Raw genomic sequence first — 25,759 nt, 5'->3', positions numbered from 1 at the left:
ACTCAACAAGAGATTCAAAGAAGTGTTCACAGAGGAGACAGAAGGGACTCCAGAAAGACGGAGAGGTGGGGCACACCACCAAGTGCTGGACACAGTGCACACAACCGAGGAAGAAGTGAAGAGGCTTCTGAGTGAGCTAGATACCTCAAAGGCAATGGGGCCAGATAACATCTCCCCATGGGTATTGAGAGAGGGAGCAGAGGCGCTATGTGTACCCCTAACAACAATATTCAATACATCTATCGAAACAGGGAGATTGCCTGAGGCATGGAAGACAGCAAATGTAGTCCCAATCTTTAAAAAAGGAGACAGACATGAAGCATTAAACTACAGACCAGTGTCACTGACATGTATAGTATGCAAAATCATGGAGAAGATTATCAGGAGAAGAGTGGTGGAACACCTAGAAAGGAATGATCTCATCAACAGCAGCCAGCATGGTTTCAGGGACGGGAAATCCTGTGTCACAAACCTACTGGAGTTCTATGACATGGTGACAGCAGTAAGACAAGAGAGAGAGGGGTGGGTGGATTGCATTTTCTTGGACTGCAAGAAGGCGTTTGACACAGTTCCACACAAGAGATTGGTGCAAAAACTGGAGGACCAAGCAGGGATAACAGGGAAGGCACTACAATGGATCAGGGAATACTTGTCAGGAAGACAGCAGCGAGTCATGGTACATGGCGAGGTGTCAGAGTGGGCACCTGTGACCAGCGGGGTCCCGCAGGGGTCAGTCCTAGGACCAGTGCTGTTTCTGGTATTTGTGAACGACATGACGGAAGGAATAGACTCTGAGGTGTCCCTGTTTGCAGATGACGTGAAGTTGATGAGAAGAATACACTCGATCGAAGACCAGGCAGAACTACAAAGGGATCTGGACAGGCTGCAGAACTGGTCCAGCAATTGGCTCCTGGAGTTCAATCCCACCAAGTGCAAAGTCATGAAGATTGGGGAAGGGCAAAGAAGGCCGCAAACGGAGTACAGTCTAGGGGGTCAGAGACTACAAACCTCACTCAAGGAAAAAGATCTTGGGGTGAGTATAACACCGGCACATCTCCTGAAGCGCACATCAACCAAATAACTGCTGCAGCATATGGGCGCCTAGCAAACCTCAGAACAGCATTCCGACATCTTAATAAGGAATCGTTCAGGACCCTGTACACCGTATACGTTAGGCCCATATTGGAGTATGCGGCACCAGTTTGGAACCCACACCTAGCCAAGCACGTAAAGAAACTAGAGAAAGTGCAAAGGTTTGCAACAAGACTAGTCCCAGAGCTAAGAGGTATGTCCTACGAGGAGAGGTTAAGGGAAATCAACCTGACGACACTGGAGGACAGGAGAGATAGGGGGGACATGATAACGACATACAAAATACTGAGAGGAATTGACAAGGTGGACAAAGACAGGATGTTCCAGAGATTGGACACAGTAACAAGGGGACACAGTTGGAAGTTGAAGACACAGATGAATCACAGGGATGTTAGGAAGTATTTCTTCAGCCACGGAGTAGTCAGTAAGTGGAATAGTTTGGGAAGCGATGTAGTGGAGGCAGGATCCATACATAGCTTTAAGCAGAGGTATGATAAAGCTCACGGTTCAGGGAGAGTGACCTAGTAGCGATCAGTGAAGAGGCGGGGCCAGGAGCTCGGACTCGACCCCTGCAACCTGAACTAGGTGAGTACACACACCCACACACACACACACACACACACACACACACACACACACACACACACACACACACACATACTAGGTGAGTACATGGTAATGCATTATTTACAGCTAGCAAAGTCAGGATATTTCTCCAGAATGGTCTGTAATATACCACTGTGGATAAAATACTTTGCCATTTCTTGAACATTTCTGAGTGAGTTGTTTCTAAATTCATTAATTTGATCACACTCCAGTACATAATGACGCAAGGTGTGACAATAGTCAATCTGGCAAAGTTTACATTTCGTTTGGTCTAAGAGATAAGATAAGATTTTGTTCGGATTTTTAACCCCGGAGGGTTAGCCACCCAGGATAACCCAAGAAAGTCAGTGCGTCATCGAGGACTGTCTAACTTATTTCCATTGGGGTCCTTAATCTTGTCCCCCAGGATGCGACCCACACCAGTCGACTAACACCCAGGTACCTATTTGCTGCTAGGTGAACAGGACAATAGGTGTAAGGAAACGTGTCGGAATTTCCACCCGCCGGGAATCGAACCCGGGCCCTCCGTGTGTGAAGCGGGAGCTTTAGCCACCAGACCACCGGGCCACCTATATCTGGTGGTGGTGATTTAACCTGCCATAGATACTTGTAACCCAGCCGGAGCCGGGCAGTAGTGACATCCAAGAGTCTGCTTATCTTGTTGGATGCACCATAGACATGTGGCTCCTCCTGCATGATGGAATGATGATAGACGGACTGACTTGTGTCAATCTCCCTAAGTCTTAAGTCAATAAAGTTCATTTGGAGTTCTTTTCGTATTATTGTTCTCAAACTGCTAACTGACAACCGAAGATTGTAATCTACTCCCTCTTGGAGAGCATACAGCTTAGCCAATTTATCAGTTCTATCATGCATCTGAAGACCAATGTGAGATGGAATCCACGGCATGTGCACTCTGACTCCACACATACACAAATAACCCGCACATAAAAGACAGAAGCTTACGACGACGTTTCGGTCCGACTTGGACCATTGACAAAGTCACACTGTTCCATGGAATGAAACAATATTGTTTCATTCCATGGAACAATGCTCTTCTCCAGACTGAGGGACTGACCACCTCAAAACTTTAAGGGTGATGGACTGATTACATCGTCTTCAAGTATCTTCTGCTTCTATCAACTTTTCTGTACTCGACTGAAGAAGCCTACTGTGTAGGCGAAACGTTTCGAAATAAAGATACCTTACTGTTGCATATGTGTCTTACCTAACAACCATATTTGTTGTCATCCTATCTCTCTTTTTCCTCCTATCAACCAAAGTAGGCATCTTGACCCTGCTGGGTCACCGCATACAGAAGACCCGGGATTGATGGACCGAATATGTAGACTCCAGGTTGAGGGACTGATTGCCTCAAATTCCTCCTCATCTTTCACCTTTTTCTGCATTGGACTGAAGAAGCCACTGGCTGGCGAAACGTTTCTACAATAAATGTATCCAAATGTTGCAAAAATGTCTTTTTTTTAAACAAATCCATGCAGACTTCTAGCAAGTCATTAACCTAAATCAAAAGCAGTATAGGGGCAAGTTTGGATCCTCAGATACCATAGGACACATACCCTGAGGGGTTTGTTTCTCTCAGCGTTTGGTTTAGAAAGACACGTAAGCAAACACTGTCCAACCTCTCAGCGTATATATGCTGTGAGTTTACTGTGATCCCTGTGTTAAGTCTCCACGGTAATATCTGCATTACAGACAAGGATTCTCTAATCTTTAATGACCCTCGTGTAGTCGATGGGCTTTAACGTGCTAGTGACACCCCTGCTTTTCATTGGGGGGATGTTGCATCGTCTGCCAAGTCTTTTGCTTTCGTAGTGAGTGATTTTCGTGTGCAAGTTCGGTACTAGTCCCTCTAGGATTTTCCAGGTGTATATAATCATGTATCTCTCCCTCCTGCGTTCCAGGGAATACAGGTTTAGGAACCTCAAGCGCTCCCAGTAATTGAGGTGTTTTATCTCCGTTATGCGCGCCGTGAAAGTTCTCTGTACATTCTCTAGGTCGGCAATTTCACCTGCCTTGAAAGGTGCTGTTAGTGTGCAGCAATACTCCAGCCTAGATAGAACAAGTGACCTGAAGAGTGTCATCATGGGCTTGGCCTCCCTAGTTTTGAAGGTTCTCATTATCCATCCTGTCATTTTTCTAGCAGATGCGATTGATACAATGTTATGTGGTCCTTGAAGGTGAGATCCTCCGACATGATCACTCCCAGGTCTTTGACGTTGGTGTTTCGCTCTATTTTGTGGTCAGAATTTGTTTTGTACTCTGATGAAGATTTAATTTCCTCATGTTTACCATATCTGAGTAATTGAAATTTCTCATCGTTGAACTTCATATTGTTTTCTGCAGCCCACTGAAAGATTTGGTTGATGTCCGCCTGGATCCTTGCAGTGTCTGCAATGGAAGACACTGTCGTGCAGATTCGGGTGTCATCTGCAAAGGAAGACACGGTGCTGTGGCTGACATCCTTGTCTATGTCGGATATGAGGATGAGGAACAAGATGGGAGCGAGTACTGTGCCTTGTGGAACAGAGCTTTTCACCGTAGCTGCCTCGGACTTTACTCTGTTGACGACTACTCTCTGTGTTCTGTTAGTGAGAAAATTATAGATCCATCGACCGACTTTTCCTGTTATTCCTTTAGCACGCATTTTGTGCGCTATTACGCCATGGTCACACTTGTCGAAGGCTTTTGCAAAGTCTGTATATATTACATCTGCATTCTTTTTGTCTTCTAGTGCATTTAGGACCTTGTCGTAGTGATCCAATAGTTGAGACAGACAGGAGCGACCTGTTCTAAACCCATGTTGCCCTGGGTTGTGTAACTGATGGGTTTCTAGATGGGTGGTGATCTTGCTTCTTAGGACCCTTTCAAAGATTTTTATGATATGGGATGTTAGTGCTATTGGTCTGTAGTTCTTTGCTGTTGCTTTACTGCCCCCTTTGTGGAGTGGGGCTATGTCTGTTGTTTTTAGTAACTGTGGGACGACCCCCGTGTCTATGCTCCCTCTCCATAGGATGGAAAAGGCTCGTGATAGGGGCTTCTTGCAGTTTTTGATGAACACGGAGTTCCATGAGTCTGGCCCTGGAGCAGAGTGCATGGGCATGTCATTTATCGCCTGTTCGAAGTCATTTGGAGTCAGGATAACATCGGATAGGCTTGTGTTAATCAAATTTTGTGGCTCTCTCATAAAAAATTCATTTTGATCTTCGACTCTCATAAATATATTAAAGCAAACTACATATCAAAGCGGTATTTGTTTCTTGTATTGCGGGTTGTGTAGCAGGTTGCATGCACTACTAAAATTTTCTACTTTATATATATATATATATATATATATATATATATATATATATATATATATATATATGTCGTGCCGAATAGGCAGAACTTGCTATCTTGGCTTAAATAGCAACGTTCATCTTGCCATATAGAACAAGTGAAAATTTGTGTATGCAATAATTTCGCCAAAATCATTCTGAACCTAACGAAAAAAATATATTTCACTGTGTTTGTTTAGTATTAAATTATTGTAAACAAATCTAAAATATATTTAGTTGCGTTAGGCTAAAATAAATTGCTCTTGTTATAATAAGGTTAGGTAAGTTTTCTAAGATTCTTTTGGTGCAAAATTATAAATTTTTACATCAACATTAATGAAAAAAATATATCTTTAAACGTATAAGAGAAAATTTTAGAAAGGACTTAATTTTAAATGAGTTCTTGCTAATTGACCAGTTTTACATATTCGGCACGACATATATATATATATATATATATATATATATATATATATGTCGTGCCGAATAGGCAGAACTTGCGATTTTGGCTTAAATAGCAACGCTCATCTTGCCATATAGGACAAGTGAAAATTTGTGTATGCAATAATTTCGCCAAAATCATTCTGAACCTAACGAACAAAATATATTTGATTGTGTTTGTTTAGTACTAAATTATTGTAAACGTATTTAAAATATAATTTGTTGGGTTTGGCTAAAATAAATTGCTCTTGTTATAATAAGGTTAGGTAAGTTTTCTAACATTCTTTTAGTGCAAAATTAAAAATTTTTTACATTAACATTAATGAAAAAAATATATCTTTAAACGTATAAGAGAAAATTTCAGAAAGGACTTAATTTTAAATGAGTTCTTGCTAATTGACCAGTTTTACATATTCGGCACGACATATATATATATATATATATATATATATATATATATACTATATATATATATATATATATATATATATATATATATATATATATATATATATATATATATATATATATATATATATACACATGTATATATATTTACCTGGAGTTTACCTGGAGAGAGTTTCGGGGGTCAACGCCCCCGCGGCCCGGTCTGTGACCAGGCCTCCTGGTGGATCAGCCCCTGATCAACCAGGCTGTTGCTGCTGGCTGCACGCAAACCAACGTACGAGCCACAGCCCGGCTGATCAGGAACTGACTTTATGTGATTGTCCAGTGCCAGTATATTGCAAATGTTTCGCTGTTTTTCCTTTTATTTCCATTTATTTTAACCTGGTTGCTAAATATCCGTGCTTGTTTCTTTGACAGGTTAATAGATTTTGCACCAAAGTGGCTAGTTTATTGTGTACCTCACATCCATCCTGTGGACGGTAGCACAAGAGCATATGGATACACAAATGGCCTAGGAACTAGTAAGGGTTAACAGGTGTACATGTGGATTTATATCTACGTATCTATAGTTCAGTTATCTGTTACAAGCAAATTTAGTAAATTCATATTGTTATTATATTGTCTATCTCTGTATTCCTCAATAAGTGGACAATTAAGCACATAGTGTTCAAGACAGTAACCATATGCCTGATCACATAATTTACATTTAATAGCCCGGATTCTATTTTTTTTTTTTGTATCTCTTAGAAGTATTTATAAATTCTTTTATTCTTACCCTGTCCTTTTTCGAAAGATCTTGTCAAATTGCGTATGTTTCAAGACTTGCTTACTGCCAAATATACTACATTTTTTTTTTTTGCATATACTATTCTGAGTATTATGCGCAACGAAATGAATCATGAACCTCCAATGGAAATAAGTCAGTTTGTCTGAGATTTTGGGTTATCCTAGGTAATTTATACTATATATGACAATTGTACTTATGTGTACCAGTACCTGTACCTGAATAAACTTACTAAGCAAGTTCTACTACGTTTTAGTTTAGTGTAGTTAAACACGTTGATGTATTTAGGAGAGTCGCTGGCAGAAGTGTTGGTTATAAGGTCAGTCGCTGGCAGCGTTCACTGCAGCTACCAGGACTGTGTCAGCTGCTGGACACCAACACTCGCAAGGAATACTTCCTCATTACTTTATTTGAAGTCCCACGGGCAACATATGTCGAGATATAGGATATTTTCCCCTACCAGGGCGACAGGTGAGAAGAGTTTTAGTGTGAAGTTACGGAGCCTATGGTAAATACGGAACAAAAGAGACTGACGACCTTGGTTATCAGGCTGAACAGATTTGTTTACATTTGTGTGGTGGCTAATGTTAGTGTGTAACTCAGACTAATTTCTTCTAGAATCACTGTGGAAAAAAAATATAGCCATCTGGATTATTAAAGAAAGAATTTCATCCAAGTAATATCTAGGAACAATTTCGGGCTCACTTTGGGAAATATAAGGAAGTTACATTAGGAATCCCACTTTTCTTTGTCCTTGAAATTATACATGTAAAAAGACATTTTAAAGTTAGAGAAAATATTATTTTCTATTGTTATTAAAGAATCGGTTTAAGTATGTTTAATTGCTTGACTTGAAAAAATTTCTCATTCTGTTATATGCTACACTAAATGGATTATATTATTATTATATCATTATAGTATTGGAAATATTTGAATATACAATAATGCAATTTTGAACTTTGGGTGCCTTCAGTTTCAGCAAGAATTATAGTTTTCATTGATTCCCATAAATGAGATTCCTTGATGCCAATGACTGGGGGTTCTAGATCCAGGGATATGGACTTGATTTTCCCTTTCCTTGCATCAAACCCAGTTCCTTCCTATTCTCCCGAGTGCTGTATGAAACCTATGGATTTAAGCTCTCCATGACCCTATGGATTTAAGCTCTCCATGAGCCTATGGATTTAAGCTCTCCATGAGCCTATGGATTTAAGCTCTCCACGAGCCTATGGATTTAAGCTCTCCACGAGCCTATGGATTTAAGCTCTCCATGAGCCTATGGATTTAAGCTCTCCATGAGCCTATGGATTTAAGCTCTCCGTGAGCCTATGGATTTAAGCTCTCCGTGAGCCTATGGATTTAAGCTCTCCGTGAGCCTATGGATTTAAGCTCTCCGTGAGCCTATGGATTTAAGCTCTCTGTGAGCCTATGGATTTAAGCTCTCCGTGAGCCTATGGATTTAAGCTCTCCGTGAGCCTATGGATTTAAGCTCTCCGTGAGCCTATGGATTTAAGCTCTCCGTGAGCCTGTGGATTTAAGCTCTCCGTGAGCCTGTGGATTTAAGCTCTCCGTGAGCCTGTGGATTTAAGCTCTCCGTGAGCCTGTGGATTTAAGCTCTCCGTGAGCCTGTGGATTTAAGCTCTCCGTGAGCCTGTGGATTTAAGCTCTCCGTGAGCCTGTGGATTTAAGCTCTCCGTGAGCCTGTGGATTTAAGCTCTCCGTGAGCCTGTGGATTTAAGCTCTCCGTGAGCCTGTGGATTTAAGCTCTCCGTGAGCCTATGGATTTAAGCTCTCCGTGAGCCTGTGGATTTAAGCTCTCCATGAGCCTATAGATTTAAGCTCTCCATGAGCCTATAGATTTAAGCTCTCCATGAGCCTATGGATTTAAGCTCTCAATGAGCCCATAGATTTAAGCTCTCCATGAACCTATGGATTTAAGATCTCCATGAACTTATGGATTTAAGATCTCCATGAACTTATGGATTTAAGCTCTCCATGAGCCTGTGGATTTAAGCTCTCCATGAGCCTATGGATTTAAGCTCTCCGTGAGCCTATGGATTTAAGCTCTCTGTGAGCCTATGGATTTAAGCTCTCCGTGAGCCTATGGATTTAAGCTCTCCGTGAGCCTATGGATTTAAGCTCTCTGTGAGCCTATGGATTTAAGCTCTCCGTGAGCCTATGGATTTAAGCTCTCCGTGAGCCTATGGATTTAAGCTCTCCATGAGCCTATGGATTTAAGCTCTCCGTGAGCCTGTGGATTTAAGCTCTCCGTGAGCCTGTGGATTTAAGCTCTCCGTGAGCCTGTGGATTTAAGCTCTCCGTGAGCCTGTGGATTTAAGCTCTCCGTGAGCCTGTGGATTTAAGCTCTCCGTGAGCCTGTGGATTTAAGCTCTCCGTGAGCCTGTGGATTTAAGCTCTCCGTGAGCCTGTGGATTTAAGCTCTCCGTGAGCCTGTGGATTTAAGCTCTCCGTGAGCCTGTGGATTTAAGCTCTCCGTGAGCCTGTGGATTTAAGCTCTCCGTGAGCCTGTGGATTTAAGCTCTCCGTGAGCCTATGGATTTAAGCTCTCCGTGAGCCTGTGGATTTAAGCTCTCCATGAGCCTATAGATTTAAGCTCTCCATGAGCCTATAGATTTAAGCTCTCCATGAGCCTATGGATTTAAGCTCTCAATGAGCCCATAGATTTAAGCTCTCCATGAACCTATGGATTTAAGATCTCCATGAACTTATGGATTTAAGATCTCCATGAACTTATGGATTTAAGCTCTCCATGAACCTATGGATTTAAGCTCTCCATGAACCTATGGGTTTAAGCTCTTTGAACCTATGGATTTAAGCTCTCCATGAATGTAATAATAATAGTAATAGGATATTGATGCCACTTCAGATATACTGTTCCAAGACTATTTCAGGAAACCCATGAAAGAACAAAATATTAGAAGGTACAGATATAAAAAAAATTGTGAAAATAATGAATTATTTTAATGAAAGTTGATGGAAAGCTAGAAGAAAAGGGGGGGGGGGGGACCTGGAACAGATAGAGGAAGTGTGCCAACCAAAAGACTTTTTAGAGATTCAAACAAATTGGCTAGAAATCACTAACAAACATACCCAGTAAGCAGGGAGGGAGTGACCTTAACTGAGGAATTTTATAAAGTAATCTAGAACCAAATCATATACTGAAGCTTGTAAAAGCAAACTAAATATACAGGACAAATTACAAAGAATCAAGGACAAGGCTTAAATCACCAAATTGGAGGAAGGAATTTAGCGCACTCACTGGTATTAAGAAGTAGTTGGCTGTCAAACTAATCATCAGGTTTCCCCTGATATCTCTTCTCTATGATGATAGGCTATGTCTTAGTGAAATCGTTCACCTTGGGGTTCTGTTTCACAGAAACTGGATTTATTGGAGCAAAACTAGGTTCAGCATCCCTGAATTGATTAAGATAAGCATACTGTATTTTTAAATTTGAACCAAAACCATTGTTGGCCAGTGTAGTTGGGCTATTAACTCCCAACATAAGGTTGAATTCAAGACACTCAAATATGCAAAGATATGCTGCAAGTATTGGATAGGTAGATATTTTTGGCATCCTCATTAAAAAGTATGAAATTGGAAATGCTACTGGAGAAAATAGATAATACGCTTGGAGAGCAGCAACCCACTATCAGATGATTCAGCTTCTGAACTGTGAAATCCTGTACAGTTTCATATGTCAAATTTATTAACCTATAATAATCCCAGAAATTTTTCAAGAAATAAATGGAGCCAATTGCATTTGCAGTGTAATTTGATATAATTTTTTTTAATAGTTTTGAAAGACTAATGTGGAGACTGCAGTAGTACTACAATAGACGAGAGATTTTTAGTTTGAAAGGAAAAATGCAATCAATGATAAGAGAGAAATGACGTCATAAGTATATGACTTAAGTGGGATCCTACTAAGATCAATATTACCCTGATTAAATTTCTAATTTATATAAATGACTTGATAAAGGAATAAACGGTGGTGGAGGATTCAGAGTTTCTGTGCAGAACAACCAATAAAAATGCCTTGTCAACTCTCTTCAAGAAGACAGGTGATGGAAATTAAAGCCGCATCAAAATTTTTATTTTGAAAAATTGTATTTACGTGAATGCAGTAGGCTATTCAACATTTAAAGTCCTTGGATTTGCGTAGTTTCACGTGAGAGCTAGCTGAACACAGGGAACAGCAAAGATTTACATGAAATTCAGGTATTTTTTTACTGTTTTTGCAGCACTTGCCAGGTGGGGAACTTTTAGAATCTCCTGAAAGTGAGTTCTACATTCCATGGGATTTTTATGCACATAGTTTCTACTCTGGCTGAATCAAACACATGGGATCCCTGATACAAAGAGTATTTATTGTATTATGCTTAATATATTCTGTTGCCACTTTCTAAAAAGTTTAAGTCTAGGCAGGGTTTGTATGAATGCCATTAATTAAGTACCTTGCAGGGGAAATTGGGAGAAAGCAGTAGCTGACCACACGAATACAAATTGTGATAAAATTTTGAAATTGATGGGGTAACTGTAGACAAAATATTCATCAGAAAATCACATAAATGATAGAAACTTGTAGGCTTAAGAGTTTCTCATATGGATGGAGAAATTCTTAAAAAGCTGTACACAATGTAGGATACTTTAAACCAGGCTTGGAATACGTAGCAGTCATGAAGTGTCTGCTCCCAAAGAGAATGTGGATATGTTAGAAGTCTAGAGATGTACCATACTATAAAATGACTTTAAGAACTTAAAATGAGTTAGAAGGATTGACAACTGAAGGTGCTTTTGTTTGTTGATGAAGAGGACAATAGCCTATAAGCATACAAGATCATAAAAAGATGCAAGAAAGTAATGATTTCTTAGCACAGTCAACAGGAAGAACAGGAGACCACAATTGTGAACAGAGGTAAAAGTAATGCTTAGATAATACAAGAAAGATTTTCCTCAAAAATGGATTGGTAGAGTACTGGAATGGGGAGATAGTAACTGCTATAACTGGAAAAAAAAAAAGCATAAATTAAGCACCGAAGACTCTACTCAAACCTAATTCTGACCCTATGCTGGACTGGAATTAGAAATAGGTATTGTTATTGTGCATATTATGTAAACATTTTCTATTTGATGTTTTAGGTTTCTGGGCCTACTGTGAATTTTCACCTGTCAAAAAATTACATTTAATTTGTTGATAGAATTTAATGAATTTTAATAATAGTATTATTTTTCTGTTAAACTTTTCATTTTCACCTTAAGTATGGTATTGTAGATTTGAGATACAGTAATTTTGTATGTAGAAAATATTCGTGAAATTTTTGGAATGGCTTTTATTTTTTAAAATTTTAACTCTTCCCTTTGTATAGTACTATCTTGTATTTTTAACTTTATTTTAATTGATATTTTTGAGGTTTGCCAAAGGGCTGCAGTAGGAACTAGTGTTCCACTTCTGCCCTTATTTGACAGGTTTTCTATGAATGTCGGAAGGAACAGTGTCGTGTCGCCTGCCATTTGCCAGCTGTCTGGGTCCATCTGCAGAAGACTCAGACGACATTGGGTACACCAATATGGCCCGTCAACCGGTTATCCTCAACGTGTATGATATGGTGAGTGCTATGGACATTACTTCAAAAGACAGTTTCATAATCTAGTGTAATATTTGAAGGATTATAAGAAAAACAGTGGAAATTTTGCTGTGAGAGTAGGATTTGTCTCTTGGATTAGTATATGGAGGATCAAGCCTTCAACACACATTTTTTGTGCTGAAGGCCCATATGGGTCATTCAACACCTTTTTGATGTGTATTGGCTTGAAGCCATTTATCATTTGTTTTTATATAGGTTAACCCGTAAACGGTCCAAGCAGATCTACGTTCACATGTGTAGTGCTACAAAAGTAGATCTACGTTTTTTTACATATTTTCAAATATAACAAAAAAAATAGATCAAAGTTTTTTTTACACATTTTCAAATGTAAAAAAAACAAAAAGATCTACTTTTTTTACATTCAAATGTTGAAAAAACATATACGTTTGGACCGTTTACGGGTTAATGTTAGCCCTGTCACTGTCAGAATCCCCGAAATTGAAAGTGCTAACAATTGTCTTTTTTTTTTTCTTTTTTAAATTCTTTTGAAATGGTAGAGCCTCTTTTTCTGGAAGCAATGATACTAACAAAATAAAAAATCTGGTGGAAAACTTGTGGAATTACACAGGCATAAAGTTAGCAGCCTGGGCCCAATTCACACATCAGTGATTTTGCCCACTTTGTGTCCTATTTGAATTCAAATCTAATACTCAGTTTGACCAAATTCTTAGCTATTTTGATAGTATGCCTTCTGTTCCATTGAGTGAGCACAAGAAACTGCCCATTCAGCTGTTACCCAGTAAAGTGCTCAGATGTTGGTAATTTGGCCAGTTTTACATAATTCATCAAATTCCAATTTAAAAACAAAATCCAAAATAAGCATTGCAGGCATTCTAGATACTAAGGCAACATTTCCTCTGTTCATTAATCACATCCCAAGGCTTCTACATTACACTTACCCATCCATTTAAATCCATCATGATACAAAATGATGTTGGATTGTGTACAGCTAGCACTAACAGCCGGTTGATTGGGCCCCCGAGTCCTGTTTCAAGGTACCTCCTGTGCTGAAACTGACCAATATCAACTCTGTTTTCAGTAGTAGTATGCCAATAAAACAATAAAAACCATCCTAGAAATACCTCAAAGTTGTTATTTTTTTTTAACTGAACTCAAGGTTAGAAATTTGCTTTTCCCGTCGTGCACTGTGTGAAGCAGAATTTTTTAATACTATGGACAGTCCAAAATTTAATGCTCACTGCATATTTGAGGGTGTTGTGCTTAAAACATAGATATATTTGAGTGACACTGGCATCAGTTACATAGATCTCTGTAAGAAACAGTGAAAGAGTTGAGTATTGGATTCTGTACTCTTTAAACTTCAGGGATTATTGCCCCTGCAGCCCCAAGCCTCCTGCAGCTCCAGGGCTCCTAAATGGAATGGAAATATTACTGGAGTAAGAACGAGCATAAAACACAGGAGAGTGAAATACAGTAGTTTATTGAATGTAATCTAAAGTTTATAAGATTTATCTGCCATCTTACATGTTCATTACACAAACAGATGAACAGTGATCCTACTAGAATGCAAAACATTCTACATTCTACAATTCTTTTTTTTTTTTCTTTTTTTTTTCTTTTTTTTTTTTAAAGTAAAGTTGCTGTCTACTAATCTATTACTTGAAGAATATTTTTAGATAACATTAGAATATCCTGGGTTTGAAAAGTCCTAAATATATTAAAGATAGATCTATATAATAAATACCTTGCTGCAATAATGATTATAGTAATTTAATTATAATACATTCCATGCTGTTGATACCTGATGTTTCTTATAATTTCAGTACTGGATAAATGAATACACATCTTCAATTGGTCTTGGTGTGTTTCATTCAGGGGTTGAAATATATGGCACAGGTAATGTACCAGAAGCTTTCCATAGAGATTGTTTACTTTTTGTTTATATTGTCTTGAAGTTGTAAATTTTTTCCTAAAATACAGTATAAAGCAAAAAATATATTGTAAGAAACTATAGTCTGTCAGATATATACATATATTTCAGAAGATTCATGTATCTTGTGACAGAAGTATAAGGTATTGTAAAAAGATTGGAACCATGATGGTGCCATGATTTTTAAAAATAGTGGCCACACAAATATGACTGGACAACACCCCATTAGTCTTAATAATTAATGTAATACTGTAATGGAAATAATAATGGGTCATTCCATGTCAAGTGGACCAATTTTAAAAATCGTCCCCGCCTGCCATCTCCGATTTCGATAAAATCTTACATGAAGGTTGGTCATGTTTATCAAGTTAACTTTGGGAAAATTTTAGTTCATGATATGCAATAGTAATACAGTAATGCTATGGCCCTTAGACTGGAGGCCTGTGAAAATTTCACCAACCCGTGGCACACCATTGGCAGTGTTCAGGTTATTGCTGTGGCAGATCTTGAAGAGTAAAAGTTGTGTAAGTAGACATGCCTATACAATTTTTCGAGCTAATTTAAAAAATAGCAGTCCTTACTTTTTTCACAGTATGAAGCCAAAGTAGGGAAAAATCTGTCGCATAAAATTGAATCTTGAATTCAGCTGTCTATATCTCTAAAGGAAAACATGATTTTAGGATGACAGTACTGTAGCCAGTTACCCAAGTGGACATAATCACAATCCTAAAATATCACTCCAAACATTTTTAGTTCCTGTGCTAATGGTACCTAGAAATGCCCTCACAGACCTTACAGTGAATTTTAGGCCATTTTTCAAGACCAATAGTAAAAAAAGCAGAACAGTAAATTTTCTTAAAAAACTTCATTAGAGAGAGCAGATTCTAAACTACAAGATATCTATTTTCAGGATAGGCATTTTTGCCTTTGAAGGGAGAAAGCAGGCTTTAACTTAAGGTGATTTTTGGTTTGCACAATATTGTAATGAAAACCAGACATTGTCCAGTTGCTCCTGTTATAGAGCAACAGCAGCTAGAACCTCGTGTTAAAGTATCCACGGGGAGGGAGGGAAGAGGAGCGATTGGCGGAATGATGAAATAGAGTGGTAGAAAAAATTAGGATTTGAGGTTTTACAGAACGAAAGTGTTATAGGAAGGGGGGAGTTTATAGCGAATAAAAGAGAGGGAAGGGAATGTAAAAAGGAGAACAAATGAAAGAATGGGTGAGGTGTTGTCAACAAATTTTGCTGAGAATAAGAAAAAGTTTTGGAGCAAGATTAATATGTTGAGAAAACCTAGGGAACAAATGGATTTGACAGCTAAAAACAGAAGAGGGAAATTGGAGGTATTAGCTAGGTGAAGGGAATATTTTGAGGAACTGTTAAATGTTGATGGAGAGAGGGAAGTTGTGATTTCATGCATTGACCAGAGAGGTATAACATCTTGTAGGAGTGACAAAGAGCCAGATGTAGGTGTGGGGGAAGGTGCTTGAGAGTGTGGGTAAGATGAAAGGGGATTAAAGCAGCTGGGATTGATGGCATAAAGACACAAATGTTAAAAGCAGGTAGGGACATACTTTTGGAGTGGTTGGTGCTTTTATTCCATAAATGTAAGAAAGAGGGAAAGGTATCTAGGGATTGGCAGAGAACATGCATAGTTCCTTTATATGAAGGCAAAGGAGACAAAAGAGAGTGTAAGAATTATAGAGGAGTAAGACCATTGGCTATACCTGGTAAGGTGTATGGTAATTATTATTGACAGAATTGAGGGTAAGATGGAAAAAAGGATCACAGATGAACAAGGAAGCTTTAGGAAGGGTAGGGGATGTGTAGACCAAGTATTTAAAGTGAAGAATATAAGTGAACAGTATTTAGGAACGAGTAAAGAGGTTTTCCTTGCATTTATGAATTTGGAAAAAGCATACGATAGGGTGGATGGGGTAGCAATGTGACAGATGTTGCAAGTGTGTGGAATAAGTGGTAGGTTATCAAACACTGTTAAAAAGTTTTAATGAGGATAATGTGGCTCAGGTTAGGGCAGGGGTGGGCAAACTTCTAAAGCCATCAACTGGGAAGTGTGTTTGTCTAATAATGCTTGTGTAATGGCTTGTGTTTTCAACAGAGGAAAATGAACAAAGTTTTGCTCATTCAGCTGCATGTATATGAGTATATGACTTGATCTTGGCGAGCTGCATGAAAACCTTTGGCGTCCTGCAGTTTGCCCACCCCTAGGTTAGGGTATGTATGAAAGAGGGAGATTATTTTCAAGTAAAGCTGAACCTTAGATAGGGGTGCGTGAGATGTCACCATGGTTGTTTAATATATTTATAGATGGAGTTGTCAGAAAAGTGAATGATAAGAGTGTTGGGGAGAGGTATGAAATTGAAAGATAATCTGATACAAAATGGGAGTTGTTGCAGTTGCTTTTTTGCCAGTAACATGTTGCTTTTGGGAGATTCTGAAGAGAAGTTGCAAAGGTTGGTGGTTGAATTTGGGAGGGTATGTAAAAGAAAAGTGAACATAGGAAAGAGCAAGGTGATGAGGGGAAACAAAAAATTTAGCAATGAAAGATTGGACATCAGATTAGAGGGAGAGGGTGTGGAGGAAGTGAATGTGTTCAGGTATTTGGCAGTGGACTTGTTGGCAGATGGGTCTGAAAGATGAAGTGGACCATAGAATTGACGTGGGAAAAAAGGCGAGTGGTGCATTAAGGCATCTGTGGAGACGAAGAACATTATCCATGGAAGCAAAAAGGGAAACATGTGAGAGAATAGTGGTACCTCTGCTCTTATGGAGGGTGCTGGATATGTGGGGCCCTCCTGTACATGAAAGATTGATTGGGAGACAAAAATTACCCAACATAATTCTGTGTAATTCCATAAAGGATTATAATATTGCAGACTTTGTATATAGACGTATGTAAAATAGGATGGATTTTAGAAGGTAGATAAAGTATTGCTGTTAAGAAAGAAAAAGCATAGAGAGGTGGTTTCGTTAAAGTACATGTATATTTTTATTGGCTTGTGATGCGAGTTATCTACAGAATTGGTGGTTAGTGCTGAGCGGGTAATTCTCTCTTCCCTGTGATTTTGATATGTATTACAAAATTTTCAATAGCTTGTTTGAAATGCTGTATTTTTTTTTTTTTTTGTTATACATCATTATAGGTTTTACTTGGAGGCTGTTTGTGTGTTGGCTATTGCATTGTATCTTGTTAGGCTTATTTGTGATACACTTCAACTCGGTATATTGTAGTTAGGCCTCATTTAGATTGTGCTGTACAGTTCTAGCCACCATATTACAGAATAGACATAAATGTGCTGGAAAACATGCAGAGAAAGATGACAAAGTTGATCCCATGTATCAGAAAGATTTCCTATGAGGATAGACTGAGGGCACTGAATCTGCACTCTCTGGGAAAGCATAGAATTAGGGGGATATGATTGAGGTGTATCGATGGAAAACGGGATAAATAAAGGGGAGGTAAATACAGGTGCCTCTTGACTTACAATGGTTCAACTTCAATATTTTGAGTTTATGATGGTGCAAAAAAAATTGCTTTTGAGAGGGGACTTAAGGTAATTACCCAGCATGAAGGCAGCAAGTCCATAACTGTTATTTATTTACTTTCCAATACTGTTTAGTTACAGTAATTATTTGTTTATTTACTTATTCAGTGACAGTAGTTATTTATTTACTTAATATTCATATTCAACTTGCCATATTTTCTACTTATGATGGGTTTGTCAGAACATAACCTCATCATAAGTCATGGAGCACCTGTAACGTGCTAAAAATATCTTAACCAAAACTGGATTCACAGCAGTGGGTTTGAATTAGAAAAATTTAGATTTAGAAAGGATATAGGAACTGGTTTGTTTGGTAATAGTTGTGGAATAAACTCTCAGGCAGCATCATTGAAGTGAAAACCTTGTGTAACTTTAAAAATAGTTTAGACAGGTACATGAGTGGGTGTGGGTGGATGAGAGTTGGATCTGCCTAGCTTGGGCAAGTAGTCCTGCTGCAGTGCTCCTTCCTTCTTATGTGTAAGAAAAAACTTTTAGTTTTGTTCTTTTATGATTAAAAAAATACACAATTCAATAGTGCATCATGTTTTTCATAAATGTGATAAAAAATTTGTCTTCGCCAGAATTTGCTTATGGTGGGCATCCATTCCCATTCTCTGGTGTGTTTGAGATCACACCCAGAGATGCTGAAGATCTTGGGGATCAATTTAAATTCAAGTAAGTATTTTTTTTCCATAGTGCATCAAACTGGTGTTTTTTTTTTTTTTAGATAGTAACAGCTTAATGCTGAGGGTTGGTTCAAAGATTTCAAGGTTATAGAGGCAATTTTTGATGAGGTTTCAGAACTTTTAAAGGTAAAACCAAAGTTTTAAGGAATGAAAATGTAGGGAAAGACAGGTGAGGAAACACTTTGAAGTAAACGCAGTCCTAGGACCCTCTTTCTTCTTTCTTTCAACGCACTGGCCATATTCCACTGAGGCAGGGTGGCCCCAAAAAAGTAAAAAGTTTCTGTTTTTTAACTTTAGTAATATATACAGGAGAAGGGGTTACTGCTCCCAGCATTTTAGTCGCCTCTCACAACACGCATGGCTTATGGAGGAAGAGTTCTGGTCCACTTCCCCATGGAGATAAGAGGAAATAAACAAGGACAAGAACTAGTAAGAAAAATAGAAGAAAACCCAGAGAGGTGTGTATATATATGCTTGTACATGCATGTTGGAGTGTGAGCAGGGTAATATTTAGTGAAGGGATTCAGGGAAACCGGTTATTTTTGTATAGCTGGACTTGAGTCCTGGAAATGGGAAGTACAGTGCCTGCACTCTAAAGGAGGGGTTCGGGATATTAGCAGTTTGGAGGGATATATTGTGTATCTTTATACGTATATGCTTCTAAACTGTTGTGTTCTGAGCACCTCTGCAAAAACAGTGATTATATGTGAGTGAGGTGAAAGTGTTGAATGATGATGAAAGTATTTTCTTTTTAGGGATTTTCTTTCTTTTTGGGTCCCCCTGCCCCGGTTATAGACGGGCGACTTCATAAAAAAAAAAAAAAAAAAAAAAAAAAAAGTGTAGTGTGACCTAAGTGTAAGTAGAAATAGCAAGACATACCTGAAAAAAGACACCAGCAATCCTATCATCATGTAAAACAATTACAGGTGTCCGTTTTACACTCATTGGCAGGATGGTAGTACCTCCCTGGGCGGTTGCTGTCTACCAACCTACTACCTAGGTCCTAGGACCTTGGCCACTTAAATATGAATAGGGCAAGAGAGAGTTTTTTTTTTTTTTAACACGCCGGCTGATTCCCACCAAGGTAGGGTGGCCTGAAAAAGAAAAACTTTCATCATCATTCACTCCATCACTGTCTTGCCAGAAGGGTGCTTTACCCTACATTTATAAAACTGCAACATTAACACCCCTCCTTCAGAGTGCAGACACTGTACTTCCCATCTCCAGGACTCAAGTCTGGCCTGCCAGTTTCCCTGAATCCCTTCATAAATGTTACTTTGCTCACACTCCAACAGTACGTCAAGTATTAAAAACCATTTGTCTCCATTCAGGTTATGCTAAACTGTAGTAAGGTAGTGAGGGTGAGGTAATGCTGAACTGTAGATCACTTGATTGCTGTTTCTTGAGGCAAGTGAAGTAAGGTGTATTTTAACATTGCAAATTCCTGCAATTTTGTATAACTTGTTACTGCTATAAGAGATTGTTATATTCTGATAACAAAAATGGAATTACTTCCTTGAGCACTATGGGCAAAATGTGAAAAAAACTAATTTCAGCTGCACACTAGATTATTGGCACATGACTGTTATCTAGCTTACACCACTATTTATGTAAACCTAACCTGGCCTCATAACAGAGCACTTGACACACCTTAAGCCAAAAACTTAACTACTGTGGCACTCATCGGCAGATAATGGAATCACAGTTTTGTAAGTTCATATGGGTGAAAATATAAGCAAATGATTTCTTCTTTCAGATACCAAATACTGCATTGCAAATTTTTATAAAGGATTTTTTTTTTTTTGTAAAAAACTAAATAATTTTGGTGAGTCATGCATCATTCAAATTACAGCACATATAAATGCATCATGTTGCACATCTTTATCTAGATTTTTTTTTTTCGAACATGCTGGCTGTCTCCCACTGAGGCAGGGTGACCCAAAAGAGAGAAGAATGTCAGTTTTATATTTTTATATAAAATTTATTGGTATACAAATTTTCAGTACAAAAATCCAGGTATGCCAAACTGAAGAGACCCTGTAACCTGTAATACTGTATGTAAATTAAGCTAAATTTATCAATCTTACTGAGTTTAGACTCTGTAATTAATTATCATCATAATCAGTTGCACTAAATTTGCTGAAGTGATTTTAGGCATGGAGGGTTGGGGGTAAACAACACACTCACCTGGCATGACCCAAGACCTATGTTAAGTTCAGTATCTTAGACTTGAATGTTGGATGCTGCTTTTTTACCTCTTGTTATTTTTAAAATACTGTAACATTAAAAATAAATAAATTTTATTTATCCTGTCCAATATTGCAGACAGAGCATCCACCTAGGTTACACAGACTTCACTGAAGAAGATACGAAGCGAATTGTTGCAGAATTAGGCAAGGATTTCCGAGGAGACAGATATCACTTGATGAATAAAAATTGTAATCACTTCTCATCTGCCCTCACACAGGTGAATATTAATATCTTTTATGTTTTTATTGGTGAGTTTACAATACTTAAAACTGGAGTAAATGTTTTTTGACCATGCCACTTTTTTATATTTATATATTGCAAAGTCAAACTTTGTGAGGAATACTCACCTGAAGCATTTAAAATCTTTATCATTTCATTTTTCTTAGGAGACCTTTAATATATGCCAGTCTCTTTTCTTTGACATGGTTTTGGTTGAAACTGAGAAATAGCAATTGGGTCAGGATGATTTGTGAAGCTATAAATTCAGATGAATGCCACAAATAATTTTTTTTTTAACACATTGCCATTTCCCACCAAGGCATGGTGGGAGACGGCCGACTTGTTGAGAAAAAAAAAATAGCGTTTGTTTGAGGAAAACAAATTTTTTATATACATCACTTCTTTAAGCAGACAGAGTTAGACAAATGATTTAGTATATATCATAGATATGAACTAACTAACTTTTAGTGGGTTTAATATAACATCTAGCACTTCATGTAAAACAAATATATTCATTTAAATTAAAACACTTGCCTTCTTTTTCAACTCCTAATAAAGCTCACAAATCATTACTATAATAATCATAAAAAAAATGACATGCATAACTATACAGTTGATACTTAACCTAATTCAGGTGCATACTAGCATTTCTGTATAAAGTTTAAAAGCAAGCAAGTTTTGTCACACAGGTTAGACCAATTCAGTAATGTAAAATACCACTTTATTGTGGCACTTCGTTGCTAAGCCAGGAAAAACGTGATGCATTGTAATTATTAATTCCAGGACATAGTACAGCCTCTCCTCACTTAGTGACGTACTCGTTTACCGATGCCTCTGACTTAAGATGGGCTCTCTGACCAGTTTTCATACCAAAATAATGTATATTGAGCTGATTTTCCCTGTTCTTTTTATTTCAACATATGAAACTCCATTGTTAAGTGAGGAGAGGCTGTGTTAATAGTTGTAGGAGAATTCCATTGGCCAAGTGAAAGCAAAAACAAAACTGTTTCATACTAAAGCTAAAACCTTACGAGGGAAGGGAGGTTGCCTTGATTCTGATGGTTTCTTGTTCCTAGGAATTGGAGCTGCTGTCCTCTTCCTAGGATCAAACTGTTTCCTCTCATTTTCCCAGGTATGATGCTAATAAGTGTAGAACTTCCCAATAATAATAATACAGTGGACCCCCGCATAGAGATATTAATCCGTGCAAGAGAGCTCATTGTTATGCGAAATTATCGTTATGCGAATGAATTTTACGCATAAGAAATAATGGAAATCAAATTAATCCGTGCAAGACACCCAAAAGTATGAAAAAAAAAATTTTACCACATGAAATATACATTTTCCTACACAAAAAGAGAAGGATACATGCACAATAGTAGAGTAGTACATGCACAATATATATTGTGCATGTACTACTCTACTAAATGAAGAATAAATGACACTTACCTTTATTGAAGATGCAGCAATGACTGATGAGACACTGTGTCCTGGGAGTGCCTTTTCCTCCTGAGTACTGTAGGTCCTGTTTGGCATTTTCTTCCAGAACAGGCCTTATCACACTGTGTATGCCACTATGATTCTTAAATCTCTCAAACCAACCTTTGCTGGCTTTAAATTCACCAATATGAGCACTAGTTCCAGGCATTTTTCCCTGTTCACCTGGGTGTTAGTCGACTGGTGTGGGTTGCATCCTGGGAGACAAGATTAAGGACCCCAATGGAAATAAGTTAGACAGTCTTCGATGACACTGACTTTTTTGGGTTATCCTGGGTGGCAAATCCTCTGGGGTTAATTGTTTCTTGGTATTCTCAATAAGCCACACCAACAACAGTGCTACAGCAGCAGCAGCAGCTGACGGTGGTACAGCAGCAGCAGCAGCTGACAGTGCTACAGCAGCAGGAGACGATGCTACAGCAGCAGCAGACGATGCTACAGCAGCAGCAGACGGTACTACAGCAGCAGCAGCAGCAGCTGACGGTGGTACAGCAGCAGCAGCAGCTGACAGTGCTACAGCAGCAGCAGACGATGCTACAGCAGCAGCAGACGATGCTACAGCAGCAGCAGAAGATGCTACAGCAGCAGCAGACGATGCTACAGCAGCAGCAGACGGTACTACAGCAGCAGCAGCAGCAGCAGCTGACGGTGGTACAGCAGCAGCAGCAGCAGCTGACGGTGGTACAGCAGCAGCAGCAGCTGACAGTGCTACAGCAGCAGGAGACGATGCTACAGCAGCAGCAGACGATGCTACAGCAGCAGCAGACAGTACTACAGCAGCAGCAGCAGCAGCTGATGGTGGTACAGCAGCAGCAGCAGCTGACAGTGCTACAGCAGCAGCAGACGATGCTACAGCAGCAGCAGACGATGCTACAGCAGCAGCAGAAGATGCTACAGCAGCAGCAGACGATGCTACAGCAGCAGCAGACGGTACTACAGCAGCAGCAGCAGCAGCAGCAGCAGCTGACGGTGGTACAGCAGCAGCAGCAGCTGACAGTGCTACAGCAGCAGCAGACGATGCTACAGCAGCAGCAGACGATGCTACAGCAGCAGCAGAAGGTACTACAGCAGCAGCAGCAGCTGACGGTGGTACAGCAGCAGCAGCAGCAGCTGACAGTGCTACAGCAGCAGCAGACGATGCTACAGCAGCAGCAGACGATGCTACAGCAGCAGCAGAAGGTACTACAGCAGCAGCAGCAGCTGACGGTGGTACAGCAGCAGCAGCAGCTGACAGTGCTACAGCAGCAGCAGACGATGCTACAGCAGCAGCAGACGATGCTACAGCAGCAGCAGACGGTACTACAGCAGCAGCAGACGGTACTACAACAGCAGCAGCAGCAGCTGACGGTGGTACAACAGCAGCAGCAGCTGACAGTGCTACAGCAGCAGCAGACGATGCTACAGCAGCAGACGATGCTACAGCAGCAGCAGACAGTGCTACAGCAGCAGCAGCAGCTGACGGTGCTACAGCAGCAGCAGCAGCAGCTGACGGTGCTACAGCAGCAGCAGCAGCTGTACCACCAATAGTAGCGATGGTTGATTGGGGTTTATTATACAACCTGGCCAGCTCGGAGACACGCACTCCACTTTCATACTTATCAATGATCTTTTCCTTCATCTCTATAGTAATTCTCACCCTTATTGCTGTAGGGTTGGCACTAGAAGCTTTCTTGGGGCCCATGGTCACTTATTTTGCAGATAAAATCACCAAAAACACTAATAATACGAAATGTTCCGATTGTATGCTTGGATGTTACCGCGGAGGCTGGCTGGTAAACAATGCCACCGGCGGAACATGTGAGGCTGGCTAAGGGTGCACATTAGACGCATCTCGGACGAACGGCGTTGAGCGGGTTTTTTAGCGGTATGCGAGGCAAAATCTTGGCGATAAAATGTAGCGGTATGCGGATTTAACGTTATGCAAGGCCAACGGTATGCGGGGGTCCACTGTAATAATAATAATAATAATAATAATAATAATAATAATAATAATAATAATTTAAAACTAAAAGTCTACATCAGTAAACTTCATCAGTTTGTATAATGAAATCACTAGAGATAGCCAGAAATTTGCTATGGCTTCAGGCTCACTTTGCCCTTAAGTAAATGAGGGATAAAATATGTAACTGACCTGTAGTGCTCGTCATTAAGGTACAGTGGGTGGAGGCACTTGATGTAATTTAATGTCCTAAGTAATACCTTACTATGGCATATTTGTCAACGAGACAAAAGGTTACACTGGTCAGCCAACTTGAAGTGGAATGTCTTAGGATTCCCCATGATTACTGGCTGCACCCTAAGCACCTTCTGGGCTTGCAAGCTGGATAGTCTTTTGTGTGTGGTCCCCTTGTATTATGTGGTCTTAAGGGCTGAGCTTATTGGGAATTGTTGGCTGTTGCCAAATTAATGTGAGACAGTTGTATAGTGCATTGGATTACACAAGGCCAGTCACCAAATGAAGGAAACAGTGGAAGCCACTGATGTGTGCAAGTGTCCAGTAAGGCCGTAGTTACTTCAGTTCCTTGAACAGTATTCATGACATGCCCACATCAACAGCATGTCCAAGGAAGTCTAGAAAAACATTTCTACTAACTTTAACTGTACTAGTATGCCTAAAAATGGTCTGTTACCATATGTCCGAATCTTTCATGATGTGGCAGTGCTGCTTACCACAGCGCGAAATCTCGTTTAGTGGCTTTGTGATTGAAGTACCCTTCTTCGGTGACTGGCCAGGAAACTCCCAAGATGTGAACCCCATTTAAAACCACTGGGCTGAAATCAACATAGGAAAGGATATCAAGTCACTCTCAAGGTTTTAGAATTTCATCCACAAGTTGTGGAGAAATTTACCCCATGAAACCCTGAAGAATGTGTTAATCACTTTCTAGATGGTTTAAGGACATCATAAACTGCAAGGGGTAACTATTTTGTGGTTGTGATTTTAGAGGGGGAAACCAATGTACTTTAATGACAAACACTATAAGGCTTTCTTTTCTCCCTATAAATGTAGTCAACCCTGCATGCATTCTACTGGTAAATGTCTTCAGGACCCTGAATCATAATATTAATCCAGACTTAAAACCCTTTCTGAGACAGTTTCAACAGAGCCCATGAGCATCACACAAATTAAAGCTTTTCTAATGTTCCATGGATGACTGAATTGATGTAGAACATCTTAGGAATAGAAAGGTATGCACATTGCAAGATGTTAGACTAATGAAGCTAGTTTGTACACAGTACAGAATCTGACCAGAGAGAAATTACAGCCAGCCTCTCTTGTTTCTGTCTCTCTTGCTGTTTTAAGAAGGGAACT

General features: G+C 39.3%; 1 protein-coding gene across 5 annotated transcripts in view; it reads left to right on the top strand.

The window, feature by feature from the left end:
* The first annotated feature begins 6,977 nt into the window (after nucleotides 1-6,977).
* Nucleotides 6,978-25,759, top strand: part of LOC128688602 (deubiquitinase DESI2) — a 43,197-nt gene continuing 24,415 nt past the window's right edge. The window contains exons 1-5 of one of the 5 annotated variants that reach the window (XM_053776495.2): nucleotides 6,978-7,140; nucleotides 12,185-12,297; nucleotides 14,121-14,193; nucleotides 18,376-18,469; nucleotides 20,806-20,947. In XM_053776495.2, the coding sequence (XP_053632470.1) occupies nucleotides 7,101-7,140; nucleotides 12,185-12,297; nucleotides 14,121-14,193; nucleotides 18,376-18,469; nucleotides 20,806-20,947 (462 nt within the window). In that variant the 5' untranslated portion in view covers nucleotides 6,978-7,100. Of the gene's footprint in view, nucleotides 7,141-12,101; nucleotides 12,298-14,120; nucleotides 14,194-18,375; nucleotides 18,470-20,805; nucleotides 20,948-25,759 lie in introns of all 5 variants that reach the window. The other 4 variants (XM_053776494.2, XM_053776496.2, XM_053776497.2 and 1 more) reach the window with 4 other exon arrangements.

The sequence above is a fragment of the Cherax quadricarinatus genome, chromosome 13 (assembly GCF_038502225.1).
Source record: "Cherax quadricarinatus isolate ZL_2023a chromosome 13, ASM3850222v1, whole genome shotgun sequence".
Taxonomy (NCBI): domain Eukaryota; kingdom Metazoa; phylum Arthropoda; class Malacostraca; order Decapoda; family Parastacidae; genus Cherax; species Cherax quadricarinatus.
This window is presented reverse-complemented; position numbering and strand designations above follow the sequence as displayed.